Consider the following 21,173-nt stretch of genomic DNA (forward strand, 5'->3'; position numbering starts at 1 on the left):
TACACACTAACAAACGATTAAATTCAAATAAAATTGATAGTGTTGTTAGTTTATCGCTAATGATTTTTCCGTAACACATAGTCTTTTAATGAGATTCGTTTTGGTGATGCCGATGCGAGAGAAATAGGCGGGACTTCCTGTGATCGACCCCGTGTTTATCTTTTAGATGAGCCGAATACCCTCCACACACACACAGAGGTAAGCGCAACGGTTACTTGCATGCCATGCACACGGGTTAAATTCGTTTAATTGTAAATGTACTGGCTTTAACTGCGAAGATGCATGATATCGGAGACATTTTCATAATGTATCGTAATGACATAAGAGTTGTCATAGAGCATGCACTGCGCTAACTTGAACTGCGTTTTCCTGTTCGTTAACAGCGGCTGCCGTTGAATGGAGAAGCACACTGGTCCGTTCAGGTTTATGTGAAAGAATGTTATTTAGACCCAACAAGGATTGTTTTGTAGATATATTCAAAACGAAGGACAAGAGTGAAGCGAGCACGAGCTTCATTCCAGGCGCTGCATTGTGCATGATGTCATCATGTTCCATTTTCAGTGACGCACTAAACAATCGAATTATATCGGTATATTTGGAATGTTAGAGCGTTTATAGACCGAAATGTATCCAATTAGTTGTTACATTATGTATAAGAAAAATGCACCTGTTAACTGAGCAGGCGCGCTGAAAGTAGGCTGCACTTCCATGACCGAATATGACACACAGCCGTACATACATGTAGTGCCCTTCATATATTACTGAACAATGAGCGACCATTTGCATTGTTTTGAAGAAAGAATCATCTTTTTAAAATTTAAACAGTGTGTCAATTGAGTGGCGATTGACGCGAGTCATTGTATTACTATATATATATATGCTATTATATAAAGGCTATATATATAATTTTGTTTTCTCTTGAGTACCTATCTTTTACATTTTTATTATGATCTTTCGCAAAGCAGCATTCTCCTGTGTGAATTCATTCACTGGTTTACAGCTCTTAATTAATATATTAAAATATTAATCAGAAGTTGTTAACACGTTATTTTGATAGGCATAATCACGTTCGATTAAGTAAATATCCGGTTTCTAAAAATACAAATATATTAACTCCTTTCCCAAACTGGAGGGGGTTTGTGAGTTGATATTAAGCTGATAATTAATCGAATAATAAAAATGTCAATTTAAAAGGGATGATTTTAAAACAAAAAATAATCAAAATAAAACACAAAAAAAAGAACAGAGAACCATGAACATGCAAAAGTTTTAGATCAAAGATTCGACTGACAAAAACATTTGGGAATCTCAGCTCTAAATATATATATATAATCTAAATCTAAATATATAAAATATTTTTTTTAATGTGTCATTTCCAATAATAACTGGACTTAAGGTTGGGCAGAAAGTGTCAAATATATATTATTATGTATTTAGGATACATCAAAACCTGCCAAAATCAGATTCTGATTAAAGGATTAGTTCACTTCAGAATGAAAATTTCCTGATAATTTACTCACCCCCATGTCATCCAAGATGTTCATGTCTTTCTTTCTTCAGTCGAAAAGAAATGAAGGTATTTGAGGAAAACATTCCAGGATTTTTCTCCATGTAGTGGACTTCACTGGGGTTCATTTGTGGTTAAAAAGTGTATAATTATTATTATTATTATTTTTTTTTTAGAAAATGACGAATTGTTTCATTAGATAAGACTCTTATTCCTCGTCTGGGATTGTGTAGAGCTCTTTGAAGCTGCACTGAAACTGACATTTGGACCTTCAACTCGTTGAACCCCAGTGAAGTCCACTATATGGAGAAAAATCCTGGAATGTTTTCCCCAAAAACCTTCATTTCTTTTCGACAGAAGAAGGAGACATAAACGTCTTGGATGACATGGGGGTGAGTAAATTATCAGGAAATTTTAATTCTGAAGTGAACTAATCCTTTAAGTCAGTATTCTGGTTTCTAGAAATAAAAATGAACAACTTATTCAGAATATCCACCATAACCCAACATTAATTCATTATATGCGCAAAACAAAGATAGCTCTGGGTAATATTAGATATTGACAATTCTGAACATTTTTGAATGATTTTATACTAATTTTTCACAAACATTAAAAGAATCGTCATGTTGTAATTTATCTGCCTCTTGTATGTTATTGTTAAAGACATAAATGTGATTATTTACATACTTTTAGCATCGTAAATGGCAAGAGCATCTCCAGTATTTCCAGAAATTATCCTTATTAGCAATATGTACACAGGAATTCCAATAACTGATAAAGGTTTAACCAGAATGTCGACCTTAATGAGAATAAAAAATGTTGTTAATGGTCAAAACTTTCTTTCCTTCCCCATTCATGTCTATACAATGATGAACTTGTTTTTATAGGTCTCCCTTTCATAGAACAGCTTACATCATGCCATACCAGAACTTCTTCCTGAGTTGCTTATTAGTACTGCTACAGACATCAATCTCACAGCAGGAAGAGCAAAGCCAGCTGCTGCTGGTGTCCTTTGATGGCTTCCGCTGGGACTATGTGAATCGAGTGCCCACGCCCAATTTCCGCGACCTGATGAATGAGGGTGTGCAGGTGGAGAAAGTGGAGAACACCTACATCACCAAGACCTACCCGAACCACTACACCTTAGTGACAGGATTACACGCCGAAACCCACGGCATCATTGCTAACGAAATGTACGACCCCATCCACAATAAGTCCTTTTCTATGGAGGGACCTTCGGTGTATGATGCGTGGTGGTGGGAGGAGGCCGTGCCGTTGTGGGTGACCAATCAAAAGGCTGGCAAGAAGAGCGGAGCTGCCATGTGGCCTGGATCAGATGTAGCAATCGGTGGAACGTACCCAACACATTACTTGAGTTATAATGCGTCAATGGCCTTTGAGACCAGAGTCGAGAAACTCATTGATTGGTTCTCAGGGCCGGAGGCCATCAATTTTGGTGTCTTATATTGGGAGGAACCAGACGAGAGCGGGCATAAGTTGGGGCCGGAGAGCCCACTAATGGATCCAGTGATAGCAGACATTGATGAGAAGTTGGGATTCCTCAGGGAAAAGCTCAAAGCCGCTGGCCTTTATGATAAGGTCAATCTCATTGTCACAAGTGATCACGGAATGACTCAGTTATCACATGATAAGATTATCGAGCTGGACACCTACGTCAGCCGTGATCTTTACACATGGGTGGACAAGAGTCCTGTAGTTGGTCTTTTGCCAAAAGAAGGTAAGAATAAGTATAAAGCATTTGTTATTGTTTATTACACTATTAACACAATCAAGTGTTTGTAGTTGAAGAAACACTCAGTCATAATATGTTATAATTGGTGACACATTCACACAGAACACATTTTTGCTGTTGTCAGTGGAGCGGAAAAAAAAGCAAGGTCGGTTTTTAAAAGTTGAACGTTTTTAGAATGGTGCGTTGTGCACGAGACATTGCAAAAGAAGCAAACGCAACATTTGTCTGTCTAGCGTGTTTATACTGAAAAACAAGTAGCGCAGCGGAATGGAAAAACGTGTTCTGTGTGAATGTCCCTTTACAGTATTTGAGTGTTTTTCTCTTCTTAACCCAGGCAAACTTGAAGAGGTCTACAGTTCGTTGAAGAATGCCAACCCTAACATGGTTGTGTATAAAAAGGAGGAGATCCCAGAGCATTACCACTACAGACACAATGCCAGGATCATGCCTCTGATCATAGAGGTCAAAGAGGGATGGACGGTCATGCAGAACAGAAATGGATCCTTTATGTGTGCGTATTGTTATTTACACATAATTAAAGGGTTAGTTCACCCAAAAATGTCAATTCTGTCATTAATTACTCACCCGCAAGACTCGTTTATCTTCGGAACACAAATGAAGATCTTTTTGATGAAATCTGAGAGAACCAATGAGGTTCATTCTCGTGTTCAGGCGGGTGCACACTGTGCGATTTTGGCCATGATTTGGTCATCCGAGACAAATTTTTAGAATCCTAAAGGATTCCTATAATCCTAGGCTAAAACCTGTAGTCTTTGATTGCTAGTTTGACATGTTCACAGACAGCCGATTAATGACCGTTGCAATCAAATTCTGGCAGTGTCAGAAGATTTGGCGGTCCTGCAGTGTGACTTCTCCTACGATAGACATCAAATTGTCTTCGTTTTTCGAAATAAGCCGTGATCAAAATTAATAGTAGAGATGTCTTTGTTAGCCACCATTTCAGTCCCGCGTGTAATGCAGCTCACAGTCACCGAACGTGTATGGGTTGATGATGTAAAACTCTGGAAGTTTTTATGCACGCGTCCGTTTTTAACGTGTCTTGACTGTCGTAATGTCTGACATAAATGGCAGCGGAGATCCCACAGTGGGACATGAGGATCATGTTCATACAGTCTGACAAGTAACAGTCGTAAAGGACTATTATAAATCGCACAGTGTGCACCTGCCTTTACGCAGCATGTTTGAGCTTCCTCATAAAACAATGAGGTTCATTCTCGTGTGATGCAGCACATTTGAGCTTCCGGAAGAGGTTAGTTCTCGCACGTCAAGCAGGCTCGGTTGATCTTCTGTTTATGTTCGCTGATCAACATTTAAATGTGAATAAAAGCCTAAATTCAATCTGTTCATCACATAAAGTGATCAAGTCTTTTCAGAAAATTTGGACTAAACCACTCAATTCATATGGATTAGTTTTATGATCTCTTTATGGACTTTTTGAAGCATCAAAGTGGTAGTTGCATAGCTGTCAATGGAGACACAGAAATCTCTTAGATTTCATTAAAAATATCTTAATTTGTGTTCTGAAGATGAACGAAAGTCTTACGGTTTGGAACAACATGAGGGTGAGTAATGGGTGAACTATCCCTTTAAAGCACAACGAACACATGCGATAACACATTAAAGTCGACGATGTGCTTGCTGATCAATGTCTGAGATACCTTTGCAACTATTTAATTATCTTGTGCTTGATTTGCAGTGGGAAACCATGGTTACAACAACAGCCTTCCCAGCATGCACCCTGTGTTTGTCGCCCGCGGACCTGCTTTCCGCCGCGAATACACCAAGGCCTCCATGCGCATTGTCGACCTCTATCCTCTCATGTGCAGCATTCTTGGTCTCAAGGCCTTGCCCAACAATGGCTCTTTGTCAAGCGTGCAGGATCTCTTAGTGGAGACGCCAACCCCAAAACCAGAGGTCCCGCTCGCGCCCAGAGAGTCTTCCTACGCCTGGGCTGTGGGATCCATCCTCGGGACCGCCCTCGTGATCGGGTTTCTCTTCATCTTTGTGCAGCAGGTGACACAAAGGCAGTTACCGCCACTGCATCTGTCCAATAGTGAGATAACACAACCTTTACTGTAGGCTCAAACACCTCACTTTTCTCATGCGAGGTTCTCGAAGTATGCAGCACTGAATTTTTCATCCAGTGCCACAGATCTCATTTCAGTCTAAAATAATTCTGATAACACTTTTTAAGCGGTCAGTATGATCGCTTGAATTCAAAGGCGATCAATATCCACGGTACCATGCCAAAGCCGAATATACCAAAAGCAATATGGGGAATGATGCTACAGTGGAAAAAAGGTTGTGCAATCATCAAAATCACAGCTGACTGAGCCAATAGTGCCCTCTTCTGGTGAAGCTGTCAGTGAGACCTTTATTCTTGTCATCTAAAATCGAGTATTCGGAGAAAAATGGTTAGCATCCCCATGCTTTTCCTTTAAATTTGAATCTGATATTTATTTAATAAGAGAGAGATTTGCCCTGTTCTCTTGAATTTGCATTAAATTAATGGGATCAGATCAGATAGCATTTGTGGCATAATGTTGATTATTACAAAAATTAATTTCAACTTGTTCCTCCTTTTCTTAAAAAAAAAAAAGCAATCTGGGACAGTGATTGAGGCACTTACAATGAAAATAAACCAATCACTCTCTATTTCAATAGTATAGACACAAGTTAAAACCCTAAAATTAATGTAAACAAAAATTAACAGCTTTACAGCTTAAATAATATGCACATTTTATCAATTTTAATTGATATTTATAAAACAATAAGCTTGACATTTTTGCTTTTAAATCCTCCAAAAATAGCCTCATTTACTTCTATTGTAAGTGCCTTATTGTAACCTTAATTTTTGCTTTTTTCTTTTAAATTAAGAAAACAAATTTTTCCTGTTAATAAACATTACGCCACAAATGCCGTCGATTGAGTTTAACTTATATTGAACCTGGAATATTCCTTTAACTGAATGTTATGGATATTTATGATTCTGAAAAGAAAAAAGAAAAAAATTAAGGGACATTAGTAGCAGTTGTTTTTTGAATTTGTTGTTTATTCTCATACCCATTATAGTTTTGATTGTTTGTTTAATGCAGTTGTTTAAGTTGGCAGATTAATGTTAATGAAAAGAAGCCGTGTTGCACTAAGATGTAAGCTAATCAGGATAGAGAGATAAAGTATTAGACTAGTGGGATGTTTTAGCTTTTCTGCATTTTGCACAATGTAATACCATCCAAAATTTATATTAAAAAAAAAAAAAAAAAGAGTGTGGGTGCCAAAATCCTTTTGATTGACTTCTAGTAATAGTATAGTTCCTGCGTTAATGCATTTTATACTTTTTGAAACTACCATTTAAGAAAAAGCCCTGCATAGGGCAAAACACTGTGATCGGTCTTTTACTGGTGCAAAGACTAAAGAGAAATTAAGTATTTATGCTCTTTGAAGTAAATGTTGCTGAAATAGTCGTAGTTAGCTGCTTGCAGAATGTTAGGATTGTGTCTGTTATTAAGAGGGAAATTATGACTTTCTATATGGATGTGTGCAGACTATTGTGTTTAAGTATTTCTATGATTTACTGGGTTTGTCTTTTATTGCCTAATGTCTGATTTGGACCTGTCAAAAGTCCCATAACTATGTGCTACATTAAAGGTAAAAATGCCTAATTTGGAAACTTCCGAGTTCTTATTTGCAGTCTCAACACATTTCCTCACAGTGATTGTTTATACCCTTTTGAAGGCTACCAGGACGTTCTGTGAATGAGCCGCACTTTGTTGCATGCTGGTCTGATTTTTTTTTTTTAATGTTATTCAGGGACTGGTTGTCTAAGCCACTAGCTTCTGGCCAGAAAAGGTTGCATTAGACTCTATATACCAATGATCAAAATTCATCAATTCAATCATTTTTTTGCTTTAAGACTACCATTACCTTAAATTCAGGAACATACCCAGCCAGATAAAATAATACTGTATAACACTAGTGCTCAAAGTTTGGAGTTGGTAAGTCTTTGTTTTAAATACCAGCAACAACAAAACAGGACAATCTCACGCACTGAAAATATCAAAAAGGGCGTTCGTGTGCAATTTTTAACTAGGAAATTGTTTACAATAATTCTGATAGCACATGAGGGCAGTATCAGTTCTGGATATGAAGTTTGAGCACAAAGTGTTGGTATTGACCCATCTTTCAGAATCAACTGCTGTAAAAAAATAAATCCAGCATTGAACAGACTTTATATTACATATGAATATTAGTAGTGTCAAAAACAACTAGATACATGGTGGAATTCACAAGCAAATCTTTAATAGTTGCAAAAATACAAGGGGAACTCATGTGCATTTTATGCTCTATAATCTAAGAAACTCATGCATACAAACAACAGCAACAATTAATCAATAGAGCTGGTGAGGAGACTAAAATAAGAGGCTTTCAGCAGAACGCTAACCCAGGCCTAGAGCTGAAGAAAAGGCCAAAGGAGGTGAAAAGGCATGCGTCTGACAAAAAGAAGCTGAGCAATATGGAAGAGGCAACTGAAGCTTTTTGGTTTTATCTTTAAATGGCATCAATATCAATGTCCTCCTCCTCATGGTCTGACTTCTCAGGTTTTGTAGTCTCCATTTTTAGCTCACGGGCAGAGGAGGAATACACCACCTAGAGAAAAGGGAAATTTGAGCAAATTCTGTGCTATCCAACAACTAACATTACAACATTATGTATATCAATCTTACGTTATGAAAGGTTATGTAATAATGTGGCTTTTTTACCTCAACATTGTCCTCGTCATCATCTTCCTCTTCCTCACTGCCCTCACTCTCCTCCTCTGCCTCCTTGAGCCATTTCACGAAGGGCTCTGCCTTGGCATGAATCTCTTTAGCCAACTCTTTAGAGACATACTTCTTAGACACCTAAAGCAAAAACATCACTAACAGGCTTAAACTCATGAACACTGGACTATTCAAGTCGAGTATGATTGCGGTTACCATATTAAAACCCCCTCAGACACAGGCTAAAAATGACACAGATCCTACAAGGGTTGCCTGGCAACTAACCACATCATCCGTATGTCTATAGCTACATTTACATTTGGGTTTCATGCATGTAACCTACTTATGAGATCAGATGTTTGGCATCCGATCATGACAGATTCTAGAAAGTCTTGTGTTGGCAGGTTACCTTTTCAGCCCATGCGAGTATGACATCTTCCTCCAGCAGGTCTGCGTCATACAGGTCTTTGAGTATGATAGGGGACTCTGGGTAAGAGCTGAGTCTGATACAGCTTCACCAAGCACTCAAATCCACCCAGTAGATACTTCTGAGCTTTCTTATTGTTGTGGCAGAACTGTGGGCAGAAATGTAAACTTCTTACATTTACTATAGTGCAACAAGTCAGTATGATAATACTGCAATAGTGCATTTTAACAAAAGAAATATGGGAAGACTTTGTTGTAGTGCAACTAACATATTCTAGGTTAGGGGGACTCAATGAATTAAAATACAAAATATGCATAAAAATCCAGATAATTCATTCCTTCTTTGAGTTACAACAACAACCAGGGTTTTCCGGTGTATTGTATTAGGAAGATAAATTTAAATTAAAAGCTTATTTCTAAACCTCTAAAAGTCATATGAATTCAAATCATCTTTAAGATCCATGGGAATTTTATAATGAATATACATTTTTCTAGTTATGCCATGTTTTAAAATGTTTTATACTGATTGATATAATATACACATATATATTAAACACTGTCCAAATTTATTTATTTTTTATTTATTTATATATATATATATATATATATATATATATATATATATATATATATATATATATATATATATATATATATATATATATATATATATATATATATATATATATTTGGACAATGTTTTCAAAAGTTATAAGCGTTTTTGCAAAATTCCTTATCTCTTTAGAACACTAGGTGGCGCTCAGGTACCTTCAGGACATTCTGATGACACATACCAATTTTTTTTGCTGATGTGTCAAATTGTTTAAAAGATATAGCAATTTATTACAAAATTCTGACAAACTGTTCAAAAGCTGAGCAGAAAAATAGCCATTTTTCAGATCTCAGGACCTGTAGGTGGCGCTGTTCCCAAATTTGGCATGGACCCTCAGACCATGGTTCAGATGAAGTGTACCAATTTTTGTTTTGATTACTCAAAGATTGGCTGAGATACAGCCTCTGAATTTTAGGTCGACCTTGTTAAGTTCAAGCCATCATAACGTGATGGGGAAAAAAAAAAAAAAAAAATCTGTTTAATCATTTCTGTGGGGCCGGTCCAAAGGTCATCTGATCAAATTTTGGACAAAATTGGACAATTTTTGAAGGAGTAGCGAAAAAAACAACTGTACTTTTCAAAATGGCCACTACTGTAATGGGCGGAGTCTTAATGTAAGATGTTGAATGTGATCAGCATGATGAGAGGAACATGATTCTCATGTTCTGTTGATAGGGCTGCCATAGACTCCCATTCAAGAAAAATAATAAGAAAACTAACAATTACAATAGGGGTTACAAACCCCTTTGGGGCTTGGCCCCTAATTATATGGCTAAAAGTGGGACCCCTAAAACTTAAAGGGGACCTATTATGCCCCTTTTCACAAGATGTAATATAAGACTCTGATGTCCCCAGAGTGTGGATGTTAAGTTTTAGCTCAAAATACCACACAGATCATTTATTATAGCATGCTTAAATTGCCACTTTTTGGATGTGAGCAAAAATGCACCATTTTTGAGCGTGTCCCTTTAAATGCAAATGAGCTGGTGCTCCCGCCCCCTTTCAAGCAGACGGCGGAGCTTCTAGAGCTCATGCTCCGGCATACCAGCAACAATAAAACAGGACTATCTCATGCACCAAAAATGTCAGAAAGGGAGTTCATGTGCAATTTTTAACTAGGAAACTCTTGTTTACAATAATCCACGTGAGGGCAGCATCAGTTCTGGATATGAAGTTTGAGCATGAAGTGTTGGTATGGACCCATCTTTCAGAATCAACCTTTGTGAAAATCCAGCGTTGAACAGACCCTTGTTTGTAAAGCAGTCCGTCGTAAAATTGCCGCAAATGTACAAGACTTTACTTTGGAACATTTGCTTTAAAAATGAAACTTAACCGCAATGTCCTTAGTGACTCAGATGGCGGGAGTCTATGGAGACTCTTATGTGCATTGGTACATCCCTAAACACAGCACTTGTAATGCCTCTTTGGCACAAACATTGTAAATTCCAGCTGCTACAGCGAGGATACAGAAATGGCGGACTCTGTGCTCAGAGCTGTCTATGCTAATAGGGCAGATCATCTTTTTACTTTTTATAGGCTGGTTGTTCACACACACATATTGGTGTTCAAATTATGAATTTTGCATAATAGTTCCCCTTTAATTTACAGTGTTGGGTGTTAAAATATTGTGGACAATGAGGGGCCTTGGAATCAAAGGTTTAAGAACCATTGTTCAAAATGTTAAAAATGCTAATAGCTGTCAGGACATACCCTGAGGAAGTGACGCTTGTACTTCTTGATCTGTTCACGGATGTTCTCATCAAAGAGCAGCTCGCTCAGGATCAGAGGACCCATGGCCTTCACATCAAGCCTTTCAGCCTCAGCCAAGATCTCTTTATCTGCAGTGTCAATCGCGCCACTGTCCTTCTTTTCCTGAAGAGCAGAAACAAAACGATTGGAGCTGAATAAGTGTCTATATATAAAGAGCGTCTTTCTTTCAAAATTTCCAGTAAGATTTTAAGACAAACACCTTCACAAAGTTGTAAAATATGTTGACCCTCTCCTCCAAGGGTTTTTCCAGGTCTTCAGTGAGCGTGAGACCCTTGGCGTGCTCGCTGATCTCCTCCATCCTGCGGCGTTGGGCCTCCTCGGTGGTCTCTTCAGCCCAGTCTTCATCATCATCATCCCTATCCTGCAACGATGAAAATCACATTCAACACCAGCATTTCTCATTTCCTCTGCTGGTTAGGCTAAAAGTGGAGCTGATCTAAATGAGACGATCTCAAAGAAGCTCTTACCACAGCATCAGGGGCATCTATGTCATTATGGTTCCCGGCCTCTCCACCACTTGAGCCGTTCTCTTTGTCCTTCTTTCGGTTCTTCTTTTCCTTCTCTTTTTTCACAGATCCACTGTCATTCTCTACCACAACAAGACCAGAGAGAGGAAGTTAACAGAAAAAGCAACAGTTATTACATACTAAGGCCAAAATGCAAATACCCAGAAACTGAAATGCCTTCGTTTTGGTTTCATGTGAAAATGAAAGGTTTCTCTCAATTCACTGTCTCTTTATAGTCTGTATTTACCAGGTGGGTTCTTGAGAATGAAGGTGCAGAGTTTGTGTCTGGTGTCCAACATGCCTCGGTATCCACAAGCCTTGCAGGAGTTTCCAATGGTCTGCTTCTTGGGATTAATGTGCTACAATGACAAGAACACAATGACAAGTGACAACTTTATTAAGGTACACTGATAAACAATCTGTGCAAAACTAAAAATCTCTGGGGCAAATTAAACATCTAATCAAGCTTCCTGTACTTGAAACATGCAAAGACTATTTTATATATACACACTATGTATAGGCCTGCGTGTTTGTCTTATTTGTGACCTTACAGACAGTTCATAAGGCAGACTGCCGCATGAAACAGAAACCAGGCCAGCTGAGACTATGCAAAATCTCAGGAAGTCAAACAGTACTGCACTGCAGAGGAAAATCCGTAGGGGGAAATCACATTGCTCACTTTAATTATTGTTTTTAACTAAATATTTCCATCAAAAAAATTAAACATGTCATCACGTACTTGCTCTTATGTTGTTCCAAAACAATAAGACATTTTTCAAAATGAAAAAAAAAAAAAAAAAAAAAAAAGATATTTTTTAATGAAACAAGAATTTTCTGTCCCTCTATCGAAAGTCCTTGCAACCAAAACTTTGACACTTCAAAAAGCTCATAAAGACACTGTACAAGTAATGAGGAACAGATTTTGTAATGAGGAACAGCTTTTATAAACATACAATGATCAATGCACATACATATAGCACACTGAAAATGGTAAACAGAAGCTCAGCTGTACTTGCTTGATGTGCAAAAACAGTTATTTTTGTTTTGTTTTTGCGCACAAAAAGTATTCTTGTCGCTACATAACATTAAGGTTGAACCACTGCAGTCACATGACTGTTTTAACAATGTCTTTAGTTCCTTTCTGGACCTTGAAAGTGGTGATTATATTGCTGTCTATGGACGAGTCCTACCTCTCGGATTTCATCAAAAATATCTTAGTGTTCTGAAGATGAACGAAGGTCTTATGGGTGTGGAACGACATGAGGGTGAGTAATTAAATTTCCTTTTAGGGTTAACTATCCCTTTAAGACAAAACCCCTCCTGCCAAAGGCTGGTTGGGCTTGGGCAACTGAAACAAGAGTCTGAATAATGCATCAATGAGAGACTGAAGGTGGCCTGTATATAGCTCATGACACAGCTACTTTTCCTCTGTACACTCAAAAAAACAATCTCAACACACAGAAGCTACAGGTGTGACCCCACAGAGACCTGCATACTCAGCAACATGCATACAAACATAAAGGGCACCCAGGGCACACATTTTTGTCCAGAATGCACCTGTTCATCAATAGTCTCTCTGACCATCACCCATCTATGCATCTTTATTCCCTATGAAAGTCTAACTATATATGGCAAAATGGAAATGGAGAATGTATTTACCAAATCAGTTTCAGGATTGTCACACTCAGGACACAGCACAAACTTGCGAATGAATCCATCTAGCATGTCTTGCAGTTTGTTTGCCTCATGAGATCCATTGACGATGTAGCGGTCATTCTTGGTATCGAACTGGGTTTGGGCTCCCAACTCACAACCAAAGAATTTGGTGGGATCTGAACAGAGGTTACAGTACAATGTTGTATGAAAAAGAAAAAGAAAAAGAAAAAAACTCCTTTTATAAATAAAATTGAAGTAAAACAGCTTTTAAATTAAATGCTCACATGTCGGAGGCCTATTCAGGGCTTTGGCAACATCAACCATGTTGACTATGACGGTTTTAATTCCATTCCCCTTGCCTTCCACCTGTGAGAAAGAGAAACATGGTTTAGGTTGCATCTTTAATATAAGTTTATATTAACGGTACTTGTAGCATTAACCATCATCCAGCAGTAATCGCAATAAGGTCTGTGTTTTGTAACTTTCCATAAGAAACAAAGTGTCATCTGTCTAGTTCTGTCAATTTTTTCACGGAACTTCAAACAATAAATGCCATGACAGATCTCCGTATAGGTGCCTCAGTTCAAGCAGCAGCGCGAGTGAACACGATCGTCTCTTTCTCTTTAATATTAGTTACAGAATAAACATGAATGAACATCTGAAGGTATGTTGAAAGATACAGTACAACTTACTGAAATGTATATCTCGTGTAATCGCTCAATCAGTTTCAACCGTGGAAAGACACCAATAAAACAGCTTGTAAACAATGTCTCATAGCATTACATTCACCTCAGGCAAGTCATTTAGTGTCCACAGCATGTTAGTTCACTCGAGAAATGAACTCTTTCACTAAATATATGCACTATATTAGCCTTTATATTCATTATACTTCACCTGTTAATGATGTCTTAGTTATTTAATGTTTAAATAAAGCTGTCATGAAAATAAGTTATGACAGCCACTGTGTAAATGATAATTCAACAACGAATTTGAGAAACAATTTTATAATTCAATATAGATGTGCAATTTACATGTTTACAAACAATTTTTATTATTTTTTGAGTCTTGATTATATCTAATAAATAAATAGCAACTGAATTTAATAGTTTGAACTCTGTTGTTAATTGTAACCTTTAATATTATAGTAATGTGCAAGTAAGGGCTCTCTATATAGTTTACAGCATTAACAGAGACATTTTTTTTTTTTTATCCTTAAGAAAATGAATTATAATTGAATGAATTTAAAGACAGAGACACAGTTTGTTCAGTAAACCACTGTTTAATAAAAAAAGAAAATAAAATAGTTTTCTCACCCTGCTGTGCAGAACCCTTACCAAACCGTGACTTCAAAACCGAGGTACGTAACGAACCAACATTTTTGTGTAACATACACCCCTAATATATACATATATAAACACCCACACCATTCAATACCCACCTTTGCGATGAGACGGGGCATTTTATAGCGGTAGAACTGGTCTGACACGCTGCGGTTGACATTGATGGACATTTTGGCTTCCCGTATGGTTTATCAGCAAGACGAGAAGATCTTGAATTGGCAATTATTAGTATCTTCTGTTTGCAGAAGAGGGGATGACATAAACGACTGCAAGAGTACTTTGTCTCTGACATGAAAAGGGTACGGCCACTGAGGCTCCAGGCTTCGAGCTCGTTGACTAAGTTCCCCCCAAACAGGTTCCGTCAGCTGCACTATAGCACTGCAAAAGGGGGGAAAAAAAAAAAACGAAATGAGGATTTAGAGGATAAAACACCAAGCATCACACAGTTTGGCACCATTACCACCCTGGTATCAAACACAGCAGACATTAAATCGAGGTGTGCCCATTCTCTATACAAGCAAACTAGTTATCTACTAGGACCACCTGTCATAGTGATACTGGGGTATGTATGTCCTGTGTAATTACTTAGAAATATCTCAATTCTGAAATAAGTGACATAATCAGGTCAAATACACAGAGAAATTCGGTGCAGTATTTAGTTGCTAATGGGATAAAAGCCCAAACAGGCCTCAGTTGAGCAACACCATGCTGCAGAGTGCGTCACACCATAAGAGGACGCCATTTTATTCGGTGCAGTATGCAACACATTAAGATTGATGCGCGCACGTAGATCAGATTAAACAAGCGAACTATCGCGAGAGTGCACGCGCACACAGGAGAGGAAAAAAACATACTAGAAAAAAACAAATATCAACGTACCTTTCCCATCCGTAGCTCCTGTCGTCCAGGTACTCACCGTTTTCGCAAAACAAAGACATAAACACACCGCTGGTCGCCCTGAGAAGAGGTGAACTACTGGTTTGAGTTAGTCAGTTTAGTTGGATACGCTAGTTAGTGGTCGGCACGGCGGTGCCTGACTGGGTTACACCTTGCGGAGCAGAGTGATAAACCCTGGAGATAAATCTCACGACGCCCTCAATACAGGGGACCTGAAATAAAACAGCACTCATGAGCAAAACTTATACAAGCAGCAACATAATATCGCCGTTGAGTACTAACGTAACATGACTGACGTATAAGAGCTAGTCAGCTAACATATGGCAGCATAACACGCAGTAGCGCCTCAAGTCAGAGTCCGAGTAAAATGTGTATCAAATGTGAATCAGAATGATTTCTTATTTAAAAGAATTCCTTATTGAATCGGCCAATATGTTTTCGCGAAGTTTTACTCACCTCTCGCACGCTTTCGCTCGTATGCTAAACCACAATGAGCACATAAACCTCGTGACTCGTGACTTAACTCGGCTAAAAACTAGCCCCGCCCCGTCACTTAATCTGATGTTTTGATTGGCTTGCGCCTCACTGGATTCTATTTCATTTGTCAAATTTTGCTATCAATCATATTGGGCTGCTACTTGCTGATTGGGGAAGATCTCTTTTCTGGTACGTAACTTATTACTTTAGATAATTTTTATACATAAATGCAGATATTTAAAAAAAAGATATATTTAATGCGTAAACTGCCTGTTTTGTTCTTTTGTAATAATGTTGCAAATAATAATAATTGGGTAATTCCTATTATGCATTTCATTATTATGTTCCCATCACATATGTCTGGATATACTGGATAAATTCACTATTTTATAAAGATGGAAAATCATAGTAGTTTGCTTTCTTTTAGCACAGTAAAAGCAAATGATGCAATTTCTAACACGAACAACTGGCAATTATATTCCAGGTGTTTCTTAACTTTAACAAATTATTTTATATTTCTTTCCAATAATGATGTTTTATTTTTAATGATTTGCCTCTCCTACATATTCTTGTTTCGGAAGCAACACAAATGATAGCCTGGGACAGTGGATGACACACAGAGTGAATTCTCTGGATGTGTTTACAAACTACTGGAACAAAAGATTCCTGGCTGAGCCCATCATGATGTAGGCCAGTGGAGAGGAATGCAGGGGACAAACAGCCAGTGCGGGTCCACAGGATTACCTGTGGCATTTTCAGGGTTCAAAGGGTTTACTGTTGTAAGGGACAGTGACAAAAGCTTTTGTCTGTCATGTACAAAGGGAAATATCCTACATTTCTGACATTACAAGAAACAAAAACATTTATCAGCCTTCATTAGATAAGTGAATTTCTTGTCTGTTTTTTTTTTTAGCACTATTTATGACCTGAAATGTTATAATGTTGTTGTGTTTTTCACAGCAACAAAATGCAAAAAATATAGCCCACTAAGTTTACATTGAAAATCAGCCCCCTTATTTTAAAGTGAAAACATAAATGTGATTCCTCTGTTAGGTGAATTCAGGCCACTTGTTGACCATAATTTATATTTATGAATTTGCCGGATGCTTTAATCCAGCATACTTTTAGTATGTATTCTTTTGGAATGAAACCATTGGCATTAGCGCCACGCCCTAGTTAAAATACAGGAGCTCTTAAAGGGACAGTCTACCCAAAAATTAAAATTCTGTCATCATTTACTTACCCTCATGTCTTTCCAAACCTGTATCCAATTTACCAATAAAAGTTCACTTTAAAATGAAAATTACCCAAAGCTTTACTCACACTCAAGTCATCCTGTATATGACTTTCTTCTTTCTGATGAACACAACCGGAGAAATATTAATAAATATCCTGACGCATCCAAGCTTTATAATGGCAGTGAATGGGACCAAAGAGTATGAAGCTCAAGAAAGTGCCTCCATCCACATCCATCCATCATAAACATGAACTCCACACGGCTCCTTAATAAAGGCCTTCAACTTCATATCGTTTCAAAGCAGCTTTACAGAGAGTGCATGTCAACATTACAATTTAGAGAATGCAGTTAGCTAATAATGTAATAATTTAGGCAATTAATTTACAATCACTGTTAGCAATTTAATTGAAGGTAGAAGCAATGAGCTCCTGGAAAAATGCATTACATATTAACAATAATTAGGATATATAGAAATTTGGGAATGTGCGTGTTGATCCAGATGTTGCGTCTTCTGAAGTCCTCGCAGGAGTTGGCGTCGTCTCTTCAAAAGTGTTGGTCATCTGTGGCATTTACTACCACAGTAGGAAAAATAATTAGTATGGTACTCAGTGGGGGGCGAGATCTGTTTGGTTTCATTTATGGGTGAACTATCCCTTTAAATGTCCAAGGCTTCCAGTGTCATCCACTTCCAGTTATTTTTGCTGTACAAAACAGTTCATTATGCTGCTTGATACTGCAAATGGCTATTTCTGATCATAGTATTTCAATGCATTTTCGTAATATGGTTTGTAGCGCAAATAGTTTTACCTTTTACTGCACTTTGTTATTCTTCTAGTTATTTGCTGCTAATGAATCAGAAGTCTCACACGTTCACAGAAAATAGCTTCCAGTTAAAGTCCCCCTGAAATCTAAATTTAAGTTTTTTAGCTTTTAGTATGAATATGTTAGCCTTAAAGAGTTAGTTCACCCAAAAATGAAAATAATGTCATTTATTACTCACCCTCATGCCAGTCCACACCCATAAGACCTTCGTTCATCTTCGGAACACAAATTGAGATATTTTTGTTGAAATCCGATTGCTCAGTGATCCATAAAGGTACTAAAAACATATTTAAATCAGTTCATGTGAGTACAGTGGTTCAATATTAATATTATAAAGCGACGAGAATATTTTTGGTGCGCCAAAAAAAACAAAATAACGACTTATATAGTGATGGACGATTTCAAAACACTGCTTCAGGAAGCTTCGGAGCGTAATGAATCAGCGTATCGAATCATGATTCGGATCGCGTGTCAAACCGCCAAACTGCTGAAATCACGTGACTTTGGCGCTCCGAACCGCTGATTCGACACGCTGATTCATAACGCTCCAAAGCTTCATGAAGCAGTGTTTTGAAATCAGCCATCACTATATAAGTCATTTTTTTTTTTTTTTTAGTGCACCAAAAATATTCTCGTCGCTTTATAATATTATTATTGAACCACTGTACTCATATGAACTGATTTAAATATGTTTTTAGTACATTAATGGATCTTGAGAGAGAAAATGACATTGCTGGCTATGGAGGCCTCACTAAGTCATCGGATTTCAACAAAAATATCTTAATTTGCGTTCCGAAGATGAACGAAGGTCTTACGGGTGTGGAACGGCATGAGGGTGAATAATAAATGGCAGAATTTTCATTTTTGGGTGAACTAACCCTTTAAGGTTATGAATAAGCTGGTGTGTTCCAAAACAATGACAAAATTCGCATTTAGGAGATATAAGCATTCAAAACTTACAGTCTCTCACTTCCGCTAAAATGAATCACGGATTTTCATGACATCACATCACATCATAATTCAGTTTCTTGTCAAATCTTCGGTCCAATCAAATGCTCTCTAGAATCTGAAGTCCCGCCCCCTCCTACACTCTTACAGAAGCTGAAGCCTCGGCTGACATCGGTCATTTGCTCACACATTTACTAGTTTCTACATAAATGGCACATAGTGCACTATATAGAGAATAGGGAAAGATTCAGACAGTGCTTTCCTTTGACGCACATGAACCGCCGCAGCGCGAACACAGTCTGCTCCAGTCCAGAGACACGAGAGCACAGAGCGGATCATATGCGCGAGTCGGCACAGACCACAAAAGGTATCGGACCCATTTGAATTCTGCACAGAATGCTGTATATAAGCGATATAAAGGACATTATGAGGAGAAACGGTTAGAGATAAGAAGGAAACAGAGGTTTTACTGAGTCTAACGGCTCTGGCGAGCTGTAACATAAACGAAACGCTATTGGCTATTTAAAAAAGGGGCGGGGCTGTTCGATATATCGCCTTGTCTTCCTGTTTCAGTTGAAATTACGTCAACACATTGAATAATGCTGCGCATTCCAACACTCTTCAGTGGGCCTTTAACAATAATATGTTCTAAGAATGTTTTCCCATTAAGTTATGAAAACATTATTTCTGAAGGTTCTCTTTATTATTATTATTATTAATATTTATGATTATTTATTTTTTGGTTATGCAAAGGTTAAAGGTGCAGTAAGCGATTTCTAAGAAACACTGTTGAAAGTGGATCGGACCAAGTACCGAAACACACTTGTAGCCAATCAGCAGTAAGGGGCGTGTCCACTCGTGAAGGGGGGAGGTGCCTGTGCTGCATAGCGTATTTGTGAATTTGGGGGCGGGGCTATCAAGATAGGAGTGTGATCCTTTGGGAGGGGTGTGTTTGTTTTGGTGATTTCAAATATCAACAGCATTTCTCAGAAATCACTTACTGCACCTTTAAGGAAACATTGTTACTTTTGAATGTTCTCTGAACAATCTGAAACAAGAAGTAGCTAACATTTAAAAATGTTAGACGAACATCTAAAATGTTTCAGAAAAACACTGAACGTTGTATAGAATGTTGTGTTTTGAAAATATTATTAAAGACCAGATAACTTTTAACAAACATTATATTTAGAACATATAGGCTACTTTAAGAACATTTGTTCTTAACTTCATCGCCCCCTCAATGTATTTTGCATGTATTTCCCGCAATGTTTCACTAAATGTCAGAGAGAAACCACTCATTGTCATTGGCTCATTGTCTGCCGCCTCTGTAGTTATTCACCCTCATGTCGTTCCACACCCGTAAGACCTTCGTTCGTCTTCGGAGCACAAATTAAGATATTTTTGATAAAATCCAATGGCTCAGTGAGGCCTGCATTGCCAGCAAGATAATTTACACTTTCAGATGCCCAGAAAGCTACTAAAGACATATTTAAAACAGTTCATGTGACTACAGTGGTTCAACCTTGATGTTATGAAGTGACGAGAATACTTTTTTGTGCACCAAAAAAAAAAAAAAAACGACTTTATGCAACAATATCTGGTGATGGGCGATTTCAAAACACTGCTTCATGAAGCTTCGAAGCTTTACAAATCTTTTGTTTCGAATCAGTGGTTCGGAGCGTGTATCAAACTGCCAAAGTCACGCCCCCCAGTGGTGAACCATTGAAATTTCGAAACACTTATGATGTAACGAAGCCTCGTTTACTGAAATCACGTGACTTTGGCAGTTTGATACACGCTCTGAACCACTGATTTGAACCACTTTTTAATTACTTTTGACCTAACTCGTCTGTCACGTTCATTTGAATAGGATAATCTTGTACCATTTTGGTATAAAAATACAAAGAGAAAGAAAATATATTTCATTGTTTCTTATCAACAACATTAAACATTACATTACGTCAGGGTTTCCCAGACTGGGGTTCATGAGTTTAATGAAAAGCTATTAAGTAATTAAATCATAAAGATTGAAAATTAAAATAAATCATTTTAAAATAAAAACAATAAAAATAAAACTCTTACTAAAAAAGATTTTTAAAAATTTACCTGCATGTCATGTGACTATTAATCAGCATCAGAGAATGAATTTTATTATTATTATTATTATTATTATTATTATTGACTTAATTTTATTATTGACCTAACTTATTAACTTGAAAACTCAGGGGGTCTTCAAGTAAATACTTATGTCGGAGGTTCAGCTGACAAAAAAGTTGGGGAATCTCTGCATTGTAAATATGAAATGATGTGAATTTGTGCATTTTAATGTGTTTGAAAGACAAAAGCCTTTAGGCAGTAATGCCTGGCTAAACGACAGAGTGATAATTCAAATAATTAATGTGTTCTTCAGGAGCTTGTTGAGAAACACTTCTTAAAAGTG

The 21,173-nt window shown here is 37.5% G+C and overlaps 2 protein-coding genes across 3 annotated transcripts; one reads left to right on the top strand and one right to left on the bottom strand.

The window, feature by feature from the left end:
- The first annotated feature begins 59 nt into the window (after window positions 1–59).
- On the top strand, window positions 60–6,943 carry enpp5 (ectonucleotide pyrophosphatase/phosphodiesterase 5). 2 transcript variants are annotated; one of them, XM_051874210.1, is made up of 4 exons: window positions 60–198; window positions 2,395–3,245; window positions 3,595–3,771; window positions 4,978–6,943. In XM_051874210.1, exons 1-4 carry the CDS (start codon window positions 167–169, stop codon window positions 5,358–5,360), a joined length of 1,443 nt encoding a protein of 480 aa, XP_051730170.1. In that variant the 5' UTR covers window positions 60–166; the 3' UTR covers window positions 5,361–6,943. The 2 variants fall into 2 exon arrangements, with proteins under 2 accessions (XP_051730170.1, XP_051730171.1); XM_051874211.1 differs by lacking the exon at window positions 60–198 and adding an exon at window positions 1,684–1,899.
- Window positions 6,944–7,558: 615 nt separating this feature from the next.
- Window positions 7,559–15,825, bottom strand: eif5 (eukaryotic translation initiation factor 5). The gene is given in 13 exon segments (XM_051874212.1): window positions 7,559–7,928; window positions 8,042–8,182; window positions 8,451–8,516; window positions 8,518–8,616; window positions 10,791–10,952; window positions 11,050–11,211; window positions 11,318–11,439; window positions 11,604–11,715; window positions 13,016–13,188; window positions 13,297–13,378; window positions 14,451–14,730; window positions 15,232–15,461; window positions 15,706–15,825. Coding segments are annotated over 11 exon segments (1,290 nt in total). The 5' UTR covers window positions 14,523–14,730; window positions 15,232–15,461; window positions 15,706–15,825; the 3' UTR covers window positions 7,559–7,829.
- Window positions 15,826–21,173: the final 5,348 nt, after the last annotated feature.

This window comes from Ctenopharyngodon idella, chromosome 20, assembly GCF_019924925.1.
Source record: "Ctenopharyngodon idella isolate HZGC_01 chromosome 20, HZGC01, whole genome shotgun sequence".
Classification (NCBI taxonomy): Eukaryota; Metazoa; Chordata; class Actinopteri; order Cypriniformes; family Xenocyprididae; genus Ctenopharyngodon; species Ctenopharyngodon idella.

What these genes read in the sequence shown, in the direction of transcription:
- enpp5 (XM_051874210.1), top strand. Translation starts at nt 167, where the DNA reads ATGAGCCGAATACCCTCCACACACACACAGAG. An exon ending in CCCTCCACACACACACAGAG is followed by an intron (nt 199 to 2,394) that starts GTAAGCGCAACG and finishes TTGTTTTTATAG; the next exon opens with GTCTCCCTTTCATAGAACAG. An exon ending in TGGTCTTTTGCCAAAAGAAG is followed by an intron (nt 3,246 to 3,594) that starts GTAAGAATAAGT and finishes TTCTTAACCCAG; the next exon opens with GCAAACTTGAAGAGGTCTAC.